The sequence below is a fragment of the Oryctolagus cuniculus genome, chromosome 3 (assembly GCF_964237555.1).
Source record: "Oryctolagus cuniculus chromosome 3, mOryCun1.1, whole genome shotgun sequence".
In the NCBI taxonomy this organism is placed as follows: Eukaryota; Metazoa; Chordata; class Mammalia; order Lagomorpha; family Leporidae; genus Oryctolagus; species Oryctolagus cuniculus.
Genome location: NC_091434.1, coordinates 106,362,151 through 106,382,504, shown reverse-complemented (window position 1 = coordinate 106,382,504; position 20,354 = coordinate 106,362,151). Strand labels below are relative to the sequence as shown.

The following is a 20,354-nucleotide window of genomic DNA, read 5'->3' as shown; positions in this document are numbered from 1 at the left end:
CCGCGGCAGCCATTGGAGGGTGAACCAACGGCAAAGGAAGACCTTTCTCTCTGTCTCTCTCTCTCTCACTGTCCACTCTGCCTGTCAAAAAAAAAAAAAAAAAAAAAAAAAAAAAAAGGAAGTGATTAAGAAGGAGCTGGTAGCGGAAGATTTGAGTCAAAACTAGGAATGCTAGGAATCTTGAGGAAATGACCAAGATGATTTTCCTTGAGGTGAGGGAAAGATGGGTCCAAGATGATGAGAATGTGTCTGTTGGGATAGCGCTGTGACATAATGGGTTATGCCACCGGCTGTGTCCCACATGGGCACAGGTTTGAGTCCTAGCTGCTCCACTTTCTAATCCAGCTCCCTGCTAATATACCTAGGAAAGCAGTGGAAGGAGGCCCAAGTTCTTGGGCCCCTGCACTCATGTGGGAGACCCAGTCTGGTCCAGCCCTGGCCTTTTGGGGAGTGAACCAGCAGATGGAAGACTCTCTCTCTTCCCCCCTCCTTTCTCTCTGTAACTATGCGTTTTGAATAAATTAAATAAATCTTTTTTTTTTTTTGAAAGAATGTGTCTATGATACTTTCAGAAGGAGAGTCCTTGTGGGTCCATAAAAAGAAGCTAATAAATGGGTTCTTTAGACTCTGCCTATGTGAGTGACCTTGTTCTCACTGGGGAGTCTGAGACAGTTTACCTGAGTAATCACTACTTTTCTACCATAGCGGCCTCAGATCCCCCCACGAGAAATTTGCAAATCTAGCTCACTTCTGTACAGTTGTCTGCAAAGTGGAGCACGTTTTCTCTTCAGTGCCTTGACACCATGAGCAATGAGAACAGATGCTGGTAGTTTCCTTGGAGCAATGCAGGTTATTACCCGAAGAAGCCAGGACGGGGAATGCTCACCTCCATAGGAACACGGCGAAACACGCTCAGATCCAGCAGGTGTTCCCGTGTGTCACCTGAAGCATGACAGGTTGCATTGCCATCTGTAGAAATCATAGAGAGGGGTGCATTCATACAAATAGGGGTCTATAAATAGACTCTCTGCACCCAGCCACATAGATGCAGTAGCACTTAAAGGTTGCTTTCAGCTCGTGTCACACAGTGCACACAAAAAGGTGGCTTAAAACAAATGGTGTTTATTTTCCTCACAAAACACAAAGTCTCTAATGGTTGCCACAGTTCCATCATGGTGTCTGGATCTCAGGATTAGCGTTATAAAAGAAAGGGAGATTACAGCAAGGTCTACAGCAGCTATGGATTCACAGTTTTGAAGGTTTCAGAAAACCGATTTTTCAAGCCCCTTTCTATCTCTTATATTCTGTGGTGAAAGTTTGTTTAGAGGGCCTGGCATTTGGTCCAGTGGTATAAGTTACCATTTGGAATGCCCACATCCCATGTCAGAGCACCTGGGTTGGAGTACTGGCTCTGCTTCTGATGCAGCTTCCTGTGAATGTACACCCTGGAGGGCAGCAGATGATGGCTCAAGTGCTTGGGTCCCCGCCACCTACATGGGAGACCCAGATTGAGTTCCTGGCTCCTGGCTTTGGCCTGACCCAGCCCTGGCTGTTGTAGACATGGGGGGCCAAGCAAGTGAATAAAAGATCTCCTTCATTCTGTCTCCCTGTCTTTCAAATAAAATGAAAATATTTTAAAATTGATTCAGATATAAAAAATACCTGGGTGGATCTTTTGTAAATTTTTCCATGACTTCAATATATGATTCCAACCTATTGTAATTTTAATACAGCAAACCAAAATGCATGACTGCATATTTTTATGGTATGTGACCATGTGCTACCTGCTTGCATTGCACATAATTGAGGGTTTTTCAGTTACCTGCAGACAGTGCCCTGCTGCCATGTGCAGGCTGCGGTGCATGGGCGAAGAGGCTGGTGGCTAAAAGGCCTGACGGAGTTACTAAATGCCATGGCATTGAGAGGCTAGAGGTTACTCTCTCATAAAATAGAGATGATAATCCCTGTTTTCTCCTTCTCAGGGGCAGTGTGAATCTTTAATGGGGCTCTTGGTACAGTGTGCTTTTAACTTTTCAGAAATATGGTTCCAAGTCACAAGACTGGGAGGTTGAAAAATCATCTCTCGGTTCTTTGCCGCAGGGCAGAATAGCATTTGAACCATCCCTTCAAAATAACTGGAGTAAGTTTGAAAGAACAATGCCAATAGTAACAAGAGCAACCTTTCACTGAGTGCTCACTGTCTGGAAGGTGCTCATCTACACACTTCCTGCCCTTTATTTTATTCCATCCTTACCCCTGTGATGGCTGTGGGGTGACTGCCTCCTTCATTTTGTAGGTGAGGCCCAGAGGTCCAGCGACCTGCCAGGGTTCACCAGGAGTGATGCTGTATTCAGAGTGGGTACTTTGTGACCCAGCTGTGGTATTTCCTGCCTGAATAATTATTTAGTAGCCTTAATCATCATCGTCTTTTGAAGAAGAATAGGAGTAAGTGTTCATAGTGTTAGTGTGGGGATTAAGTGAAATGAAAGGAAAATTGCCTTGCCACACTGCTGAGAGAACCCACAGAGTTGTAAAGGAGCTGCCTTTGGATAGGAAAAATAGCCTAGATTGATATTGAATTATACAATCAGTCTCTGTCATTTTGTGGGAAGACCATTGAGAGGCTAGCAAACAACTTAGTCCTTTTGCAACATTGGATTGTCGTTTGATCCTCTCTGCCTCAGTTTGCTTGCCTCTTCAATGGGGAATAATATGAATTCCTGCTTCATAGGAGTGTGATGAGTATCTGCTCAAGTCCTGAGCTCAGTGTCTAGTGCACTGTAATGTGGGGCCATCACTCTGTGGAAGAGGAAATGGGATGCACAGCATGCCGTAGACAGTAGTCCGTCAACTGGCCGTGCTTACTGAGCCATCCTCTCTGCACAGTTACCGTGAGAGGCACTATGGGAATTTGCAGGATTTTCTTTTTTGCTTTTCTGCTCCTCATTGATGTTCCTTCAGACTGAAAGCACATTGGAAGGTTTTCTCCTTTATTTCTAAGTTTTGTTTCTTTTAAATATTCAAGGATTCCAGTGATAAGAATGCATTTAAGGTGAAATGAAATGCATATGAAAAGTAAAGCACATTTTTCATCATTTGAATGGCTGTTAAATGATTAGAAATCTGGGGCTAAACGGAGAAGCCATGTTTACTTCTCTTAGTATTCATCAGTTTAGCACTAACCTTGCAAGTACATTTTGGATACTAAGACAGATAGTAAATAAGTCAGTCTGGAAATTCAGCGACCTTCATGACATAAATTATTCATTCCATCGTGAGTACCCATGTCTTTCCTGCATAAGCTTTTTTTTCTTTTATCATAGTTATAGCATTTTTTCATTTGTGTTATGCAAACAGAGAAGTGGAATCTCTAATTATTTTTTGTCCTCTCATTTTGTTTATAGTGTACTCTTGAGTGACTACTCAAGTTCCAAGAAGGAGTCCCAGTGTCTCCTCAGGAATAATTCAATGTTTCAGATATTTGGGAAACAGAGAGACAGTGTGGGTTAGTGGAGTAAGAAACTGTGTTCAGATTCCAGCCTGCACCTTCTACCAGCTCAGCAGAGAGTCTTTTTATATTTATTATGTAAAGTGTGCAGCTTGGCTGATGGTGGAAGCTGCATCAAAGCTATTCTCTGCCCTCGAGCTTTTTGGGAAAAGGGAAGTAATGAGGTATAGGGTAAAAGCTAATACAGATACCAAAAATGTATAAATAGGTAAGATTGCTGTAGTACCCTAACTTGAAATGCCTTCTTTCAGTCTCTGAGATCAGTTGGACAGATACTTTTAGGGTCAGGATCATTCTCAGATTTCTCACGGGCACTATGCCTAGTTAACCAGTGAGAGCCTGGAGATACGGTGACTGCCAGAGTCCAGAAGGTTCTCCAAGCCCCTCTGCCCTGAACTTTACACGGAGTTTTGAGCCCTTGCTTAGATAAACACAGAAGGAACCTTAAAGGCATTAGGCCCTTTGCAGGTGGATCAACAGAGTGCTCTCGGCTGCAAAGAAGCCTTAGAGCGTATTTATTCAGGCTCATGGTAATGTGTTGAGATAATGTTGGTGTGCTCTTTCATGCAATTAAAATCTGAAGATTGATGAAAAATTCAAAATATTTTATAGGAATCCATATTTAATCAATCTGGCTCATGTGTGGTCTCCATGGAACTAGTAACCCTTTAAAACCTCCTTTTGGCATTCCATACAGCCATTTTAAATAGAGTACATACAAGACATGATGTCTTGGGACTCCAAACCCATTAAAACCGGTGGTATAAATGCCATCTTAACTGTTAAAATGATCATAGTGAAAGCTAAAGTCACCATATAGATAGGTTTAAGTGTAAAAGTGATCATATAAATAACATCAAGTACCTGGTAATAATAATAGAATTAAAAAGGAAGGAAAGTCCAATATAGGAAGTAGTCCACACAGCAGACTCCTAGAATGACATTCGCTTTATTTATTTATTTATTTATTTATTTATTTTGACAGGTAGAGTTATAGAGAGTGAGAGAGAGACAGAGAGAAAGGTCTTCCTTCCGTTGGTTCACTCCCCAAATGGCCGCTACGGCTGGCGCTGCGCCGATCCAGGGATCCGAAGCCAGGAGCCAGGTGCTTCCTCCCGGTCTCCCATGTGAGTGCAGGGGCCCAAGCACCTGGGCCATCCTCCACTGCCCTCCTGGGCCACAGTAGAGAGCTGGACTGGAAGAGGAACAACCGGGACTAGAACCTGGCGCCCATATGGGATGCCGGCACCGCAGGTGGAGGATTAACCAAGTGAGCCACGGTGCCGGCCCCAGACATTCGCCTTAGATAACACTCTGACCTCAGAATCAACACTTAAGACTTCCTGATCTGGCTGAAAGATATGTGAGAGCATTTCAGGCATGGAAAGCCAAGGCTCTGGGGCAAGAAAGTATCCTAGACGGAGGATCTCTGTGAGACCTCAGTGGAAAGAAAGGGTCATCAAAGAAGGATATACTTTCTCTGAAGAAAGGAGAGAACTTCCACTTTGCTTATGGCCTTGTCCAAATACCAGTAGAGTCTATGGACACAAAAGGCTTCCATAGCCTTGACAGCTCATGGCGAGAACCTTGGGTGGTCACTGAGGTTATAAATAAGAGTGTTAATTGTTAAAGGAACAACAGAAGTCACTGTGCACTTACTCCCCATGTAGGACCTCCATCCTTAATGAGTTGTAATATGAGAACTGACTGCAAATCTTGTTCTCAAACTGTACTCTATATGTATGTGTGTGGGGGGGTGGGGGTTCGTGGGGGGTACAAACTGTTGAAGTCTGTGCTTAACATGGAATTGGTCCTCTGTATATAAAATTAAACTAAAAATGAACCATAATGAAGAAATGGATGGGAGAGGGAGAGGGACGAGGGATGGGAGTCAGGTGGGAGGATGGGTATGGGGGAAAGGACCACTATATTCCTAAAGTTGTACCTATGAAAAAAATGCATCCATTAAATAAAAGCTTAAAAAAAAGACATGAGGGTACTTCAAGAAGGTCATAGAAAGTGAAGTTAAAAGATAATGTGCATTTTCTGCAAATGTTTTTAAGGCTCCTCATATGCTTTTGGTCCACTTTAGTTAAAGTTATTATTTTAATTGTGCATATTTATGGGATATATTGTAATAACTCAATACATGTATTCAATATGTGAAGGTAAAATTAGTTAACATTTTCATCTCCTTATGCATTTTGATTTTTTAATTTTTTTAACTTAGTTTTATTTATTTGAAAGGCAGAAAGAGAGAGAGACAGACAGACGGACAGACACTGCGAGGGACAGAAAGAGAAGAGGGAATTACCTGCCTTCTTCTGGCTTACTCTCCAAATGACTACAAGAGCTACGGTTGGTTCCGGCTGAAGCCTGGAGCCACAAACTCCATCTGAGTATCCCGTATGGGTGGCAGGGAACCAAGTACTTGAGCCATTACCTATTGTCTCCTAGGGTGCTCATTAACAGGAAGCTAGAGCAGAAGCAGAGGTGGGATTCAATCCCAGGCACTGCCATACCTGATGCAGGCACCCAAGTGCTGTTCTAAAATCTGCTGTATCACAGTGCATACCTCCAGTCCCAAGATATTTTGAAAGCTTTTTTGAATTATACTTTATCATTATACGTATTTATATAGTGTGGTATTTCAGTGAATGTGTTCAATGTGTTCTGATCAAATCAAAATAATTAATTAATTCTTCCTTCTTCTTGTCATTACTTTGTATTTGGAGCCTTTGAGTTTCTCTCGTCTGTTTTCTTATAAACTATAGAGTTTTGTAAACGATAGTATGCCACTGTGCTGTGCAACACTCGAATGTATTCCTTCTATTTACTTGTACTTTGGTAATCAGTGTTCAACTTCCCTTTTACCCTCCGTTTGTTCTCTTTCTGAGCCTCTAGTAATTACTGTTCTATGTTCAGATCAAGTTTTTTATAGCTTCCACAAATGAGAGAAAACATGTGTTTGTCGTTCTGTGTCTAACGTACTTCACTTAACATGACATCCTGTAACGCCATCCAGTTTGCTGCAGATGACAATATTTCATTCTTTTTTCTCACTGAATAATATTTCATAGTGTATATATACTACATTTTCTTTATCAGTTCTTCTGTTAATGGATACTTTAGTTGGTTCCATATCTTGGCTATTGTGAATGGTGCTGTGATAAAATTAGAGTTCAGATGCTTTCTTTGGTATAATATTTTCATTTCTTGTGGATATATACCCACTACTGGGATTTCTGGATCATGTTGTAGATCTGTAGTTTTTAAAGGAATCCCCAAACTGTTTTCCACAGTGGCCATACTGAGTTGCATTCCCATCAGTAGTACATGAGATTTCCCATTTCCGTGCATACTCACCAGCATTTGCTATTTTTGCCTTTTTGATAATAGCCATTCTAAATTTGCATTTGTAAGTATATGTTTACTTATATACTTTTTGGCCATTTGTACATCTTTTGAGAAATGTCTATTCAGATTGTTTGCCCATGTTTAAATTGGGTTAATTGTGATTTTTTTTTGTTATTGCTGAGTTGTTTGAATCCCTTCTGTATTCTGGATATTGCTCCCTTGTCTGAGGAATAAACATCAATTTACATTTTAATGACTTAAATATGAGATTTGCTATATGCATGCCTCCTAATGAGAATGGACAAAGTCATTCCCTGGACTCTGGTAATGTTATATTTCAGTAAGAGCAAATCCTACTAGCTAATTACTTTGTTAACTTTAGACACAATAGCTTAGGATCAACTATCCTGAAAGGCAATCAAATTATCAAATGCTCTCTAATATATATTGGCATAGGTCCATTGTTATCCAGATACTGGTTCCTTTGCTTTCCAAGGTTTATATTTTTTGACTTGTTTGCTTTGTAGGGTTTGTGAGGCAGTTATATTTGTTATGGGGGAAATATTTGGATTTTGTTCAACTGCTTCAATGGAATAATTGACAATGAAGTCTTCTAAAAAATGTCCAAATTAAAGTCTATATATCAAGTCTACATTATGCAGAACTATCCACCCAGTTTTGTGTGTCTGTTGGAGTGGGAGCAGAAAATCTGTATTGTTTTCTGAGTAAAATAGTAGCCTGGCTTCAGTCTGCCTTTCAGCAGTAGTGGAGTGACTGCCCTTTGTGATAACAGACAGGCTACTTTAAAATATTGTGATAGAATTTCCAACCCATTCATTGTTGTCTTGCTTCCTAAAACATATGAGTTTATCATTATCCATGTGAAATAGCCATAGTAGTGTGTGTGTGTGTGTGTGTGTGTACAGGGATATTTTACCTCAGGTGTTACAATCCACATTGTATATGCTAACTTCCCTGGGTAGGAACTGAGATTCCAGGATTTCTAACTGGAAGTTGGAACCCCTTCCTACATAAACCCAGTCCTGAACCTGTGGCTTTGTATGCTCGGCAGAGCCAGCACTAACTGGAAAATGCATGCTTGTGGCTGCATTGCAGCCCCTGCCATTCTCCAGGGGTCTCTCAAGGCGCCTCTCCTGCTCTGCTGCAGGTCCAACTCTGGATGGAGCACAGACTCCTCACCTTGATGGGGGCACAAGTTGGCCTTAGAGTATGCTTCCTGGTACTGATGTGTGTTTTGGTGCATCTTCCTCTGTGTCAGGGGGCTAGGGTGAGCTCATGTGTGCAGCAGCCTGAGCTGCTAGCCTGTAGGGTTCTGGAAAAGGAATCATGACTGGCACAATTTATGTTCTGTGATAAACAACTAACTACTGTTTTGTTTGTTTACTTGAGGAGGAGATAATTTTTTTGGTCCCCTGAGCCAGCAAAGGCCTTAGAATGCACTGTAGCTTAGAACCATGTTGCCCAACCTTTAGCAAAAGCACAGTTGTGATCAATCATATTCCTGAATGTTTGCTCCAGGGCAATGTGGTCAGTTCTCTAGAGCACAAGTTTTAGAATTGCATCTGGTGAAGTGCCCAGGGTCCTGTGAAAGATTCCAAAAGGCCACTCATGGAGACCAAGCAAGTGAACCTTACCTTATTTCAGCAGGAAATAAGATAAGGGTTTTACTCATCTTGTAATTGTTATACAGTATAGAAATTCGAAGAAAAGCTTCTGGTTCCCTTCCAAAGTATTCTCTTCATCCCTGGATAAAGGCAGGCCAGTAGAGAGCTGTAGAGTTGAACTTCATTGATTGACTCCTTGTAGAATAATTTTACTGATTTATCCTTTGCCACTATACCCTTGGAGTGCCAAGAGATTCCACTGTGTACAACTTGCTGTTGTCTGGTTTTTTGATGAAGTAGTGTGTTTAGTGCAATCCCTAGGACATCAACTGTATTTATGAGGACTCCTGGGATGAATTCCATCACTACTTAGGGACAGAACAATGCTTTCTCCTAGCAATAAAAAAGAGCTATAATTTAATTCTATGCATATGAGAGCCATACGACTCCAGTGGCTATTCCTTTTCTTTGGTCACTAGGAAGCTCAGTCAGATTTTCAACCCACATTTAGCAGTTTTGCAGGTGTACGTTTAGGTTCAATTGTGTTTGCCATTGGCATGCTTTCACCTGCAGTTGTTTTACCAGTCCATTCCCATACCTATGCCTCTTGATTTTTTTTTTTGTAGTACATGCATTATTTTGTAGTACATATATTATCTAAATAACTCCAGATAGAATTTTCTTATTATTCTCTGAAAAACTGTATCTGGATATCTGGTAGGCATATTAGACTTCCTCTGTCTAATATATATTCTATGTAATTACATATATTATATATAATATATTCTAAAGTAAGTTATTTTTATCCCCCTTTTCAAACTTTCCACTCTTCCAGATTCCCTTTTTTGAGAAAAGGGAAGTTTGGATCATTGTTCAGTCATCTAAATTTGCAATTATTAACCAAATTCTTTTAAATCAGTCTCTGTACTACCTTTCAAATCTCTCCTGATCTTTCTAGTCATCATACGTGCCTGGATTATTTTGCTAGTTTCCTAACTAGCCTCAATTTCTCTAGCATCATACACTAATAGTCCATTATATGCACTGATTCCATTTACTTAAAAGTCATTTGTTCTTCTATGGTTCCTGTTGTTATTATTGATAGCATGAAGTCCAAATCCCTCATACGGTATTCAGGGCTCTTTATATTTGGGCCTCAACCTGTGTTCTAAATCTCATCTCCACCCATTTCTCCATCCCTTTCATATTCTTCACAGCAACAACCAGAATGATCACCATGCCCCAGACACAAAATGTGCTTCAGCACCTTGTTCTCTCTGCAGGAGATGCCCTTCTTGACTCCTTCAAGCCCTTATGTTTCCCTAAGGCTCCTCTCAAATTTTATCTTCTGGGAGCTTTCTCTCTCTCTCTCTCTCTCTCTTTCTCTCTCTCTCTCTCCTCTCCTCCTCTTCCTTCCTTCCTTCCTTCCTTCCTTCCTCCCTCCCTCCCTCCCTCCCTCCCTCCCTCTCTCTCTTTCTCTCTCTCTCGTCAGCACAGAACTCTTTCCCTTGTCTTCACTCTTTTGTTCCATTTTTACTATTACTGGAGCAATCCTTATCCTATTTTTGACTTTGTTATGAATGCATCTCTCTCCCAAACACGTGAGTGACTCAAGGAGTTTGGCTGAGTAAAAGCGAGGAAATAAACTATATATCTGCCAACCCTGCTTTCACAGAATGGGGGTGATGTCTTCAGTGAGTAAGGATTGAAACTGTGGCTAATTAACTGCTGATCTTCAAAAGTTAATATTAAATGTACTTGTTTTGTGGTAAAGAAAAATTTGTGATACCATCATGCTGAAGATTCTCCCAAAGTGAGTTTGTCTGTTTCTATACATCTATACAGAAGAAACTTACCTGATTCTCCTTTTTTATTTTTTATTTAGGAATAGGCAAGTCAAGGGGCTGAAAAGTCTGAAGAATGTTTCCAAAGTGTAATCTGGCTGTCACTTGCTGGACATGGAGAAGCATGAAGAAGCTATTTCTGTTGCTTTCTCTCTTGCTGTCCCATGTGGCTCATTTGGAAGGCAAAAAGGATAATCAGTTCATCTGGAAACCAGGTAGGAATGTCCTGGCTGTGCCTTTGTCCCATTTTCATTAATTAGAAGAATATTCTTTCTGTCCTTGTTCTTCTGAGTTGTGGAACGGTAGGAGATATTCAGAGAGGGAAAATAGGCTGTCTTTGTTATACAGCTTGTGTAGGATTTCTGTTCCTTCATAATTGTAGCTCCATCTATGATTCTTGCTTTTCTTCATTTTTGTGTTGTTGTCAATTAAATCTATCATCTCCAGAGTAGCATTTGCTTCTCCTTTGTCAAATATTTCACCACTGTACTGAACATTGGTAACGAAAATGACATCTGAATTTAGCCAATATCCTCAGTTAAAAATGCATCACACCAGTTCTGTTCACCTCGTTCTTTTAGGATTCAGACTAGTTAAGTATTTATTATTAAATACTTTTCCAGTTTTTAAGTATAGATCTTGCATATCCAGCTTTGAGATCGTGAAAATTAGTCTAGCAAATTTTACCCATAAGCTCTGACTATATGTTTACCTCCTGTTTTTTGAGACTCTTAGCTGTCACTGATGTATATGAATAAGTTGATTTGTGGTTTGGAACCTTTTATGAAACTTCTTTTCTTCTCTAAATATTTCCTTAATTTTGCTATGGAAAAGATTTGTTAAATTTAGTTTCCAAGCCTAATTATTTATTAACTTAAATTATGAACCCCCAACATCTTGGCTCTTTGTATCACTAATAATTTCTTTTGTTCTGGATTTTAATTTTCTTAAAGTTTCAAAATCAGATCATTTTAAATATTTATAACTGTTTCAAGAGTCCATTCTTAACAAAAATGGATAACTTATACACTTAATATCTTGGAATTGGAAAATGTGATGTTGTTTCAGAAGATCTATGGCCCTCAAAGAGTTTTCATTTTGGTCTCATCATCTGTGAATTAACTAGACTATAAATGTGTTGTATCTCCATGGAAATGTGTATAAAGATGATATTTGTAATATTAAATGAATGCAAAAATGCAAGTGAATCATGCTTTAAAGTACATTAAATAAAAAGCCCCAGAACCATTAGTGATAGTCTGGAGGAAGTATAATTGCATTAAAGTCCCTATAAATTAATTTAATTATGGACTCCAATCCCTCATTAGTAATTTGCATTTTTCCTCACACTAGTTTTAGATGCTTTGGAAGTAGTTCTAAAAGTTATTATATTGCCTTTACATGAATGTGGATATTTTGTTTTTATGATAAAAACAAATGTTTTATCAAACTGAAATAAGAATATGTGACTATACTTCTGTCTTAACTCTGAGAAAAATTGAAATTAAGCTGGCAAACAAAAGTTAAAACATGAATGAGCTGCATTAATAGGCTTATTCTTTTTTTTTTTTTTTTTTTTTTTAACTTTTATTTAATGAATATACGTTTCCAAAGTACGAATAATGGATTACTATGGCTTCCCCCCCATACCGTCCCACCCACAACCCTCCCCTTTCCCACTCCCTCTCCCCTTCTATTCACATCAAGATTCATTTTCGATTATCTTAATATACAGAAGATCAGCTTAGTATACATTAAGTAAGGATTTCAACAGTTTGCTCCCACACAGAAACATAAAGTGAAAAATAATAGATGATTTTTTTTAATGATGATGAAATCAGATCAGACCTATTGTCATGTTTAATCCCAGTGAGAGTCAAGTTGGGAGTTGATAGTTTCTTTTCTTTTCTTTTCTTTTTTTTTTTTTTTTTTTTTTTTTTTACAGAGGATCAGTTTAGTATGCATTAAGTAAAGATTTCAGCAGTTTGCACCCCGATAGAAACACAAAGTGAAATATATTATTTGAGTACTCATTATAGCATTAAATCTCAATGCACAGCACATTAAGGACAGAGATCCTACATGAGGAGTAAGTGCACAGTGACTCCTGTTGTTGACTTTACCAATTGACACTCCTGTCTATGGCATCAGTAATCTCCCTATGCTCCAGTCATGAGTTTCCAAGGCTATGGAAGCCCCTTGAGTTCTCCGACTCTTATCTTGTTTAGACAAGGTCATAGTCAAAGTGGAGGTTCTCTCCTCCCTTCAGAGAAAGGTACCTCCTTCTTTGAAGACCTGTTCTTTCCACTGAGATCTCACTCACAGAGATCTTTTGCCAGAGTGTCTTGGCTTTCCATGCCTGAAATACTCTCATGGGCTTTTCAGCCAGATCTGAATGCCTTTAGGGCTGATTCTGAGGCCAGAGTGCTATTTAGGGCATCTGCCATTCTATGAGTCTGCTGAGTATCTCACTTCCCATGTTGGATCACTCTCCCCTTTATTTATTCTATCGGTTAGTGTTAGCAGGTACTAGACTTGCTTATGTGCTCCCTTTGACTCTTAGTCCTTTCATTATGATCAATTGCGAACTGAAATTGATCACTTGGACTAGTGAGATGGCATTGGTACATGCCACCTTGATGGGATTAAATTGGAGTCCCCTGGTATGTTTCTAACTCTACCATTTGGGGCAAGTCAGCTTGAGCATGTCCCAAATTATATATCTCTTCTCTCTCTTATTCCTACTCTTATGTTTAACAGGGATCACATTTCAGTTAAATTTCAACACTTAAGAATAACTGTGTATTAATTACAGAATTGAATCAGTCATATTAAGTAGAACAGACAAAAAAACTACTAAGAGGGATAATGTATTAAGTTGTTCATTAACAGTCAGGGCTATGCTGATCAAGTCACCGTTTCCCATAGTGTCCCTTTCACTTCAACAAGTTTCCATTTTGGTGTTCAGTCAGTTGTCACCGATCAGGGAGAACATATGGTATTTGTCCCTTTGGGACTGGCTTATTTCACTCAGCATGATGTGTTCCAGATTCCTCCATTTTGTTGCAAATGACTGGATTTCGTTGTTTCTTACTGCAGTATAGTATTCTAAAGAGTACATATCCCATAATTTCTTTATCCAGTCTACCGTTGATGGGCATTTAGGTTGGTTCCAGGTCTTAGCTATTGTGAATTGTGCTGCAATAAACATTAGGCTGCAGACTGCTTTTTTGTTTGCCAATTTCAATTCCTTTGGGTAAATTCCAAGGAGTGGGATGGCTGGGTCGAACGGTAGGGTTATCTTCAGGTTTCTGAGGAATCTCCAGACTGATTTCCATAGTGGCTTAACCAGTTTGCATTCCCACCAACAGTGGGTTAGTGTCCCTTTTTCCCCACATCCTCGCCAGCATCTGTTGTTGGTAGATTTCTGAATGTGAGCCATTCTAACCGGGGTGAGGTGGAACCTCATTGTGGTTTTGATTTGCATTTCTCTGATTGCTAATGACCTTGAACATTTTTTCATGTGCCTGTTGGCCATTTGGATTTCCTCTTTTGAAAAATGTCTATTGAGGTCCTTGGCCCATCTCTTAATTGGGTTGTTGGTTTTGTTTTTGTGGAGTTTCTTGATCTCTTTGTAGATTCTGGTTATTAACCCTTTATCTGTTGCATAGTTTGCAAATATTTTTTCCCATTCTGACGGTTGTCTCTTCACTCTCCTGACTGTTTCTTTTGCAGTACAGAAACTTCTCAATTTGATGCAATCCCAATAGTTAATTTTGGCTTTGACTGCCTGTGCCTCCCGGGTCTTTTCCAGAAACTCTTTGCCTGTGCCAATATCTTGAAGGGTTTCTCCAATGTTCTCTAGTAACTTGATGGTGTCAGGTCGTAGATTTAGGTCTTTAATCCATGTTGAGTGGATTTTTGTGTAAGGTGTAAGGTAGGGGTCTTGCTTCATGATTCTGCACGTGGAAATCCAATTTTCCCAGCACCATTTATTGAATAGACTGTCCTTGCTCAAGGAATTAGTTTTAGATCCTTGATCAAATATAAGTTGGCTGTAGATGTTTGGGTTGATTTCTGGTATTTCAATTCTGTTCCATTGGTCTATCCTTCTGTTTCTGTACCAGTACCATGCTGTTTTGATTACAACTGCCCTGTAGTATGTCCTGAAATCTGGTATTGTGATGCCTCCGGCTTTGTTTTTGTTGTACAAGATTGCTTTAGCTATTCGAGGTCTCTTGTGCCTCCATATAAATTTCAGCACCAATTTTTCCAGATCTGAGAAGAAGGTCTTCGGTATCTTGATTGGTATTGCATTGAATCTATAAATTGCTTTTGGGAGAATGGACATTTTGATGATATTGATTCTTCCAATCCATGAGCATGGAAGATTTTTCCATTTCTTGGTATCCTCTTCTATTTCTTTCTTTAAGGTTTTGTAATTTTCATCGTAGAGATCTTTAACGTCCTTGGTTAAGTTTATTCCAAGGTATTTGATTGTTTTTGTAGCTATTGTGAATGGGATTGATCTTAGAATTTCTTCCTCAGCCATGGCATTGTCTGTGTATACAAAGGCTGTTGATTTTTGTGCATTGATTTTATACCCTGCTACTTTGCCAAACTCTTCTATGAGTTCCAATAGTCTCTTGGTAGAGTTCTTTGGGTCCCCTAAATAAAGAATCATGTCATCTGCAAAGAGGGATAGTTTGAGTTCTTCCTTCCCAATTTGTATCCCTTTAATTTCTTTTTCTTGCCTAATAGCTCTGGCTAGAACCTCCAGAACTATATTGAATAGCAGTGGTGAGAGTGGACATCCCTGTCTGGTCCCAGATCTCAGTGGAAATGCTTCCAACTTTTCCCCATTCAATAGGATGTTGGCTGTGGGTTTTTCATAGATTGCTTTGATTGTATTGAGGAATGTTCCTTCCAAACCCAGTTTGCTTAGAGTTTTCATCATGAACGGGTGTTGTATTTTATCAAATGCTTTCTCGGCATCTATTGAGAGAATCATATGGTTTTTCTTCTGCAGTCTGTTAATGTGGTGTATCACATTGATTGTCTTGCGCACATTAAACCATCCCTGCATACCAGGGATAAATCCCACTTGGTCTGGGTGGATGATCTTTCTGATGTGTTGTTGCATTCTATTGGCGAGAATTTTATTGAGGATTTTTGCATCTATGTTCATCAGGGATATTGGTCTGTAATTCTCTTTCAGTGCTGCATCTTTTCCCGGCTTAGGAATTAAGGTGATGCTGGCTTCATAGAAAGAATTTGGGAGGATTCCCTCTTCTTCAATTGTTCTGAATAGTTTGAGAAGAATTGGAGTTAGTTCTTCTTTAAATGTCTGGTAGAATTCAGCAGTGAATCCATCTGGTCCTGGGCTTTTCTTTGTTGGGAGGGCCTTTATTACTGTTTCAATTTCTGTCTCAGTTATGGGTCTGTTTAGGTTTTCGATGTCTTCCTGGTTCAATTTAGGTAGGTTGCATGTGTCCAGGAATCTATCCATTTCTGGTAGGTTTCCCTGTTTGCTGGCATACAAGTCCTTGTAGTAATTTCTGATGATTCTTTTTATTTCTGTGGTGTCTGTTGTTACATTTCCTTTTTCATCTCTGATTTTATTGATTTGGGTCTTTTCTCTTCTTTTTTTAGTTAGTTGGGCCAATGGGGTGTCAATTTTGTTTATTTTTTCAAAAAACCAGCTCCTCGTTTGGCTGATTTTTTGTAATGTTTTTCTTGATTCAATCCTGTTGATTTCTTCTCTGATTTTAATTATTTCTCTTCTCCTACTAGATTTGGGTCTGGTTTGCTGTAGGTTTTCTAGATCCTTGAGGTGAATAGAAAGCTCATCTATTTGGTGCCTTTCCAATTTCTTGATGTAGGCACCTATTGATATAAACTTTCCTCTTAACACTGCTTTTGCTGCGTCCCATAAGTTTTGGTATGTTGTGCTGTTATCCTCATTTACTTCCAGAAAGTTTTTGATTTCTCTTTTGATTTCTTCTATGACCCATTGTTCATTCAGGAGCATGTTGTTCAATCTCCATGTGTTTGCGTATGCTCTAGGGATTCCTGAGTTGTTCATTTCCAACTTCATTCCTTTATGGTCTGAGAAGCTGCATGGTATGATTCTAATTCTTTTGAATTTGCTGAGACTTGCTTTATGGCCTAGTATGTGGTCAATCCTAGAGAAGGTTCCATGTACTGCTGAGAAGAATGTATAATCTTTAGCTGTAGGATTGAAAGTTCTGTATATATCTGTTAGATCCATTTGGGCTATAGTGTCGTTTAAATCTACTGTATCCTTGTTGATCTTCTGTCCTATTGATCTGTCTATTTCTGAGAGTGGAGTATTGAAGTCCCCCAGTACTATTGTATTGGGGTCTAAGTCTCCCTTTAAGTTAATAGGCTTATTCTAAAGCAAACTTTCAAAATGTCTGCTTTACTAGAAGTAGTATAGCAAGATGGCACAGAACAGACTCTCCAGATAATGCATACTTTAATAAATGCCAAACTGTAGTATCAGAAATGAGGATCTTTTCCATCAAACATATTGCCTGTTCAAAATGAACATCTAGGCCATTTGTCCTGGTGTTCATTGCTTCTCCCCATCCTTACCGTGTCACTGAAAAAGTCACAAAACCATTTGTTTTGACTCTGAAGCAAATTACTTGCATAGAACCAAAAATTTTAAAGGTAGAAAAATTTAAAAGGTACAAACTTAAAAGAAAAAATACGGGCCATCTATTTTTCTCTTTAGTTTGTATCCTTGTATCTTTTTTCATCCTTTGCACACATAAATATATATTACACATATTTGTATAAATAAATAATGTCACACACATATGGTATTACTATTATTGATGCTTAGGGTTCTGTCAGCATAGAAATGGTACTGGTAGAACACTCTTTACAGAAGTGGACTGGTGTGAACAGGGTATGGGATGACAATAATGGATTGTGCAACACCCCTCAAACTATATAGGTGGTAAGTTTACAATTTCTAGACTTGCAGGCCCAAGAAGAAAAAAGGGTTCCTGGAATGTTGAGAGAAAACTTTGTTCAGAAGATGGCTAATAGATGCCTTTACAGGGAAATAACCAAATGATCAACAGTAAAACATAGGAAGAGGGCTAAGTACATGAATGTCCCTATCTTACTCTCCTCTTGCCAACACATTTCCTACCTAGGCTTCCATTGGCCGAATCCACAGCACAAGGGAGCCTATTGATACATCAATATAGATGAGCCTCTAGGCAGGGAGCAGGGTGAAGAATGGTGGAGAATGATGGATATGAAAGCACCTAATTCATGCATATGTGTACACACACACACACACACACACACCCTCACACACATTTTTCAGACAATCAGAATATGCTCAACATGTATCCATTTATGCAGTTTACTTTTATATAATGATGTTGAATAGTACATATTAGTGAACATAGGTCAACTGTATCTTTTTATTGGTTGCATGGTACTCTTATTTTTTATTCAAAAGTGTATTTCGTTAGCCTCCATTTCTTTATCGTTTCTTTCCTGTGGCTTGGCATTTCAGTGGTTTTTCATTTTTTGCTGACATGGATGAAACATTTTATTTTAAAGGTAAGTGGTAAATTGATTGATGGACTCAAGCTCTTCTGGGTCATCACCTTCAAAGACAACCTCAGCATCTCAGAATCTGTTACCTTAGTTTATATTTCATCTTGAATTTTTAAAACTGTTCTGAAGTTGAAATTAGCTGTACTTTTACAGTACATTATCAAATACAGTAATTCATGCCCAGTGTAACCTGGACAGATCTCCATGGAGACTTGGATCAATACACTATATTATAAACCTAGAAACATTTCTCTTGGTTTGGGTTGTTTCAACCACTTAAGCTATTTGTTGGACTCTGTTGCTTCCTCATCTGAATCAGTAGATTAGATGTTAGTTAACTGCATTCAAATTAGAAGCATTTGTAGGAGAGCCCTGGCTTTGGAAGAACCCTGGATCGAAGAACAATGGATGAGTGATACTACGCTTCAGAGGATTTCTGTGGAGAGCTTGATGAGTTGTAGGCCGTGGGGTCACTGGGTTTGTCAGGCTGTTGAGTGAATGTCATTGCTGTGAATGGGTCCTCTGAACTGTGTTAGTGCCAGGCAGTCTGTCACAATGCCAGGAGAGGGCGATCATCTCAGTGAGAGTTATCAGGTCAGGAGTGATACTGCTTGTTGTTTTAAGTTTGACTGCTCTGTGGAGACAAGCAGTCTAAAATTTCCTCATCATTCGTTCCAGGGGGGCACTCTTCCCTCAAACACTTGTTGAGTCCTTAGTGCACCAGGAATACTACTATAAGCCTGGATGATACATTGAGACTTGACAGAATCTTTGTATTTGCAAACAGGGTAACAACCCTGATGAACTGAGAATATGTTAGATGGTGAGAAGTGTTAAGGAGGTAAGATCAGGCAAGGAAGAGGGCTGTGCAGGGTCTGGGAGGGACTGAAATGTTCAGTAGGTTGTCTGTGGGGTGCGCAACTGAGGAAGTGGATATGAATAAATACCTGAAGCCATTGGATATTGTGGTGAAGAACATTCCAGAAGATGGAAACTATACAACCCAAGTTCTGAGGAGAGGAAGCCAGCGTGGTGGAAGAGGGAGAGGAACTGAGGCCAGCCAGGGAACAGGGCCCAAGTCAGGCTTGACCTCTAGCTCTCGACCTTGTCTCTGAGTGACATAACAAGCCAGGACAGGATCTGGAGATAGTGGTGACAGGATCTGACTTATTTTTCCCAACGTGATTTGAGTAAGTCCATCCTGGGTGGCCGGTTGTGAAGGGCAGAGCAGAGGGACCAGCTAGAGAGCTGTTGCGGACTAAGAGGTGTAGCGATGACAGTGAGCCAAGGTCATAGTGAGACAAGTGAGACAAGGTTGAGTGTATATATATATATATATATATATAGGGCCCAGGTCCAGTAGTGATTTTGCCCTGCAAGGGGACATTTGACAATATCTGGAGGTATTTCTGGTTGTCACATCTTGGGGCTGCTACTGGCATCTGTTGAGTAGAAGCCAGGGATACTAAACATCCTAAAATGCACAGGACCCCGTCCCCCAAACAAGGAATTAGCAGGACCCCAAATGACAGTGGTGCCTGGTTGATAAAAGGGAAATGGATTTAAGGGAAATCCATCTGAATTTAATGATGTGGGGTGGGAGAGAAAGACTTGAGAAGGAACTGACTTTGCCCACAGCAGCTGGCAGAGTGGAGTTACCATCATTTGCAATCCGATGACAGTGAAAGGGCCACTGTGGAGGGAATGCAGTGTCAGGAATGCAGTGCTGGATGTGCACATTCATGCTAAATAATGCTAATTTATGGGTAAGTGCTGACCAGGAAGCTGGATAGGTAAGGTCCCATTTTAAGAGAAAAAAATTATGCTACAGATAGAACTTCTGAAGCCATTAGCAAAGAGGCAGAATTGAATGTGTAACTTTAGAAATGAACAGATGAACTTGAAGTGGGTGTTCTCAATATGTACAGGATAAAATTCTAATGTACTTCCTTATACAAGTGAAATGACATTAAAAATGTTTTGGGTAAATACATATTATGTAAACTGTAGCATTTTAACAATTTTAAAGTATAAAATTCCACAATATTTAGTGATTCACAATGTGGTGAAACAATTATAATTATCTAGTTTCAGAACAATTTCATCATCACAAATTGTATTTTGCAAGTAGGCTTATAAAATGGAAAACAAATTTTGTTTTGGATAATAAGATCAGAAAGAAAAAACCCTCTGTATTTGTTTCTTTTTGTCAGGTCTGTTTAACAGCTTTATGTCATCACCAGAGATGACTGTAGTACTGGAGAAAGAGCTAAAGCCTCATATGTAGGCAGACCCACATTCAAATCCTGAGTGTCCAAAGGAAAGAAGGTCATTCAACCTCTCTGAGCATTATTTATCCATCTGAGAGTGAGAATAATGTTCACATTTCCTGACTGTTTAGACGATTAAGAAAAT

The 20,354-nt window shown here is 39.5% G+C and overlaps 1 protein-coding gene across 4 annotated transcripts in view; it reads left to right on the top strand.

Annotated features, from left to right (window-relative positions):
- THSD7B (thrombospondin type 1 domain containing 7B) overlaps positions 1 to 20,354 on the top strand; it is a 1,008,953-nt gene that overhangs the window by 135,602 nt on the left and 852,997 nt on the right. For all 4 annotated transcript variants that reach the window (XM_051849593.2, XM_051849594.2, XM_070071550.1 and 1 more), the window contains exon 2: positions 10,376 to 10,549. In XM_051849593.2, the coding sequence (XP_051705553.2) occupies positions 10,411 to 10,549 (139 nt within the window). In that variant the 5' untranslated portion in view covers positions 10,376 to 10,410. The remainder of the gene's footprint in view (positions 1 to 10,375; positions 10,550 to 20,354) is intronic.